Source organism: Otolemur garnettii, unplaced genomic scaffold (genome assembly GCF_000181295.1).
Source record: "Otolemur garnettii isolate 467f Iridium unplaced genomic scaffold, OtoGar3 scaffold00018, whole genome shotgun sequence".
NCBI lineage: Eukaryota > Metazoa > Chordata > Mammalia > Primates > Galagidae > Otolemur > Otolemur garnettii.
This window is the reverse complement of record NW_003852413.1, coordinates 22,708,410-22,711,393: the sequence shown is the minus strand read 5'-3', so window position 1 is coordinate 22,711,393 and position 2,984 is coordinate 22,708,410. Positions and strand designations below refer to the sequence as shown.

Sequence of the window (2,984 nt, the reverse complement as noted above, 5' to 3'; positions counted from 1 at the left end):
TCAGAATCGGCTCCCAGGGCAGGCTCCGCAGGCTGATCCAGGCCCACAGGCAATGCGGGGGGCACAGCTTGGACGAGTAGCACAGGGCGCAGGCGCAGGCGCAGGCACACAGGAGGGCGGGGTGGAGCACGGATTGCAGGGGAGCCTGCAGAGAGGTGGCAGGGCGACCAGAGTTAGGGTGGGAAGAAAGGAGCCTCAGTGATACAGAGGGCTTGAGGAAGGGGTTTCCCCTCCAAAACAACAGGACAGGGACCCAGCTGACACCCACAGCCACTGGTGCCTACTGAGTGCCTTTGCCTAACCCTGGTCTCTAAAATGCCTTCCAGAATTAGAGTTTTCAGATGAAGTGGGAAATTACTGGGAAGAATTTAAGAAAGAAAAAAGCAAGTCCAAAAGCCGGGGGGATGTATAGTCACAGTTCCTGTTTCAGGAACAACCACACATGTCTCTGTTCTCATCAGTCTGTGGCTACGCCAAGAAGCCCCAGGCCACCAGGCAAATGTCCTCTTGGATAGTCATTCCCTTCACACTCTGTCACCACGCAGAAGCACAGGGTAGTACCCGCATATTAATTTGAATAAAGTTACAAAGAAAAAAAAAGAAACACAGGGTAGGACAGGGCAGCGACTCACTGTAAAGGAGTAAACACAGCCTGTTCTGGTCAGGGACAGCCCATGTGTTGCCCTGACCACGTGAGCATTGGGTAAATGATTTAGCCAGGAATTGCCCAGATCACACGTACTTGCAGTCCTCGCTCTCCAGAAGTTTCCGGTACGTGTTGATCTCGTCCTCCAGCCGGGCCTTGACGTCCAGCAGCACCTGGTACTCCTGGTTCTGCCGCTCCAGGTCGGCCCGGATCTCGGACAGCTGCTCTTCCACGTTGCTGATGAGGCTCTGCATCTGGGCCAGCTCTGTGCCATAGCGGGCCTCGGCTTCACATAGGGAGTTCTGCAGGCAGTCCTTCTGCAGGGGGAAGAGAGTGGAGGAGAGACCCAGGGGTGAGATGGGCCTGCATGTCACCAATGATGATGACATGGCCAGAACTGCTGCAATATGAAGGCTCGCCCTGCACAGGGTGAATTACAGGAACTCACGTCCCAGAGCCCTCTGTAGATCAAGCTGGCTATGAACAAGATTTGTGCCCAGACTAGCACAGCCTCCAAGGCTAACTGGCTACATACTATCCATCTCTATGTATCCATCACTTAACAAAAGTGGGAACTCAGTGAAACTTTTTGAACTAATGCCCATTCTAAAATAGTTTTGATTTTTTAAGATGTGTTCCTGAGTTTGAACTGAGCTTAACAATAATACAAAAAAGGTATTAACAATCAAAGGGGTCTGCAGGTGGGAGGAACAGGGTAGTGAGACCTCCAAAATGAAGTACTACCAGGCCAGAGCATGTGGTGAGTGCAGTGTGGTGAGGGTGAAGGGGCCACGTACCAGGGTGTGCTGGGCCTGGCGCTCCACCTCCAGGGCATTCACTGAGCATCTCAGCTCCAGGATCTCCGACTGGCAGCACTGCAGCTCCTCGGAGCAGGACATGGCCTGCAGGTTGATGCCCTCGGACTGCAGCACAAGTATACAGGTCACCTCCCTGGCCAGATGGAAGCCAGGTCCCCCCTGCTAGGCAGCCCGCCCTCACCTGGGCCTGGAACCACTGCTCCACGTCCTGCCGGTTGGTCTCCACCATGGTCTCGTACTGACATCTCATCTCCTCCAGCACCCGGCTCAGGTCCACAGTGGGCTCAGTGTCCAGCTCAATCCGGAGCTTGTCGCCCAGCTGACTCCTCAGAATCTTCACTTCCTGAGGGACAGAAGGGATGGTGACTTGACAAGGCAATGCCTCTGACAGAGCAGACAGAGCTGGCCCTGCCCCTGACAAGCGGCAGGAGGGAGCCCCGCATGCTAGCAAATGGGAAAATCCTGCCCAGGGCCCTGTGGGGAAGGCCTATGGGGAGACCTTCATGTGTGAGGCAAGGCCCCCACATGCCACAGAGGACATCTGGGCCCTCAGAACCACACCAAGCCCCTGTCCTGAAGCCAGCTGGGCTTAGGCTCCCATCTGAGAGCCACAGGTCAGGGTGGAGTAGGGAGACGCCCTATCTGCCCACCCACCTCACATGGGTCTAGGTGCCCTTGGCCACACCCTCGACCACACCTGCTCATGGTTGCTCTTGAGGGCAAGCTGCTCCTCCTTCAGAGACTCCTGTTGGGCCTCCAGGTCGGACTTGGCCAGGGTGGCATCATCCAGGAGCTTCTGGGTCCCGCACATATCCGCCTCCACCAGCTGGCGCAGGGCGAGCTCACTCTCGTGCCTTCGATCATGGGAGGTATGCGGTTAGCCAGGATGCCCACGGGAGCCCCTGCCGGCTGCCCTGGCCCCCACCTCCCTCATCACCTTGGATCCTCACTTATTCACTCTACTTAGCCCCTAGGACACAACCCAGCTTCTGAAAGAGCACATGGCCTGGTGAGGCGATCACAGCAGCACCTTGCTGCTTCTCACCATAGTATTTTGAGGCAACTGACGTTGGAAAAGATTGACCAACTCCCTACAATCATGTGTCTTAGGACCCAGCACAGCGCTCACACCACTGCACGAGCTGTCAGTCGTTGGTTTCCTGCTCCTGTGTTCCTTGTTTTCAGCTGTTTTTCCATTTTTCATTTTTATCTTGGGGAAGAACCTGGTCCCTTAGGGCTCCACAGGTACATCTGGACAGCGACTCAATCGCTGATGCTTCCCTGACTTCTGCATGAAATTTAGAACCACGGTTCATCCTTGAGATCACCTTATTTTCTCCTGGCTGATGGAACTCAGTGCTCTGTCTACCATTTCAGGGAAATAAGCAAAGAAAGACTAACACGCCCACTGGATTTAATGATGATTTTTCTCCTCCACCTTCTACTAGTTTTGGTAACAGTAAAAATTTTGATTTGGGGAATTTAGCAAGGAAGGAAAAGGACAGCAATCCACTCATTCA

At 54.4% G+C, this 2,984-nt stretch overlaps 1 protein-coding gene across 1 annotated transcript in view; it reads right to left on the bottom strand.

The window, feature by feature from the left end:
• LOC100959837 (keratin, type I cuticular Ha8) overlaps nucleotides 1-2,984 on the bottom strand; it is an 11,835-nt gene continuing 8,851 nt past the window's right edge. Inside the window, exons 4-8 of the mRNA XM_012802892.1 lie at nucleotides 2,162-2,336; nucleotides 1,646-1,807; nucleotides 1,444-1,569; nucleotides 743-963; nucleotides 1-145 (exon numbers count right to left, since the gene is read on the bottom strand). Coding sequence (XP_012658346.1) covers nucleotides 1-145; nucleotides 743-963; nucleotides 1,444-1,569; nucleotides 1,646-1,807; nucleotides 2,162-2,336 — 829 coding nt within the window. The remainder of the gene's footprint in view (nucleotides 146-742; nucleotides 964-1,443; nucleotides 1,570-1,645; nucleotides 1,808-2,161; nucleotides 2,337-2,984) is intronic.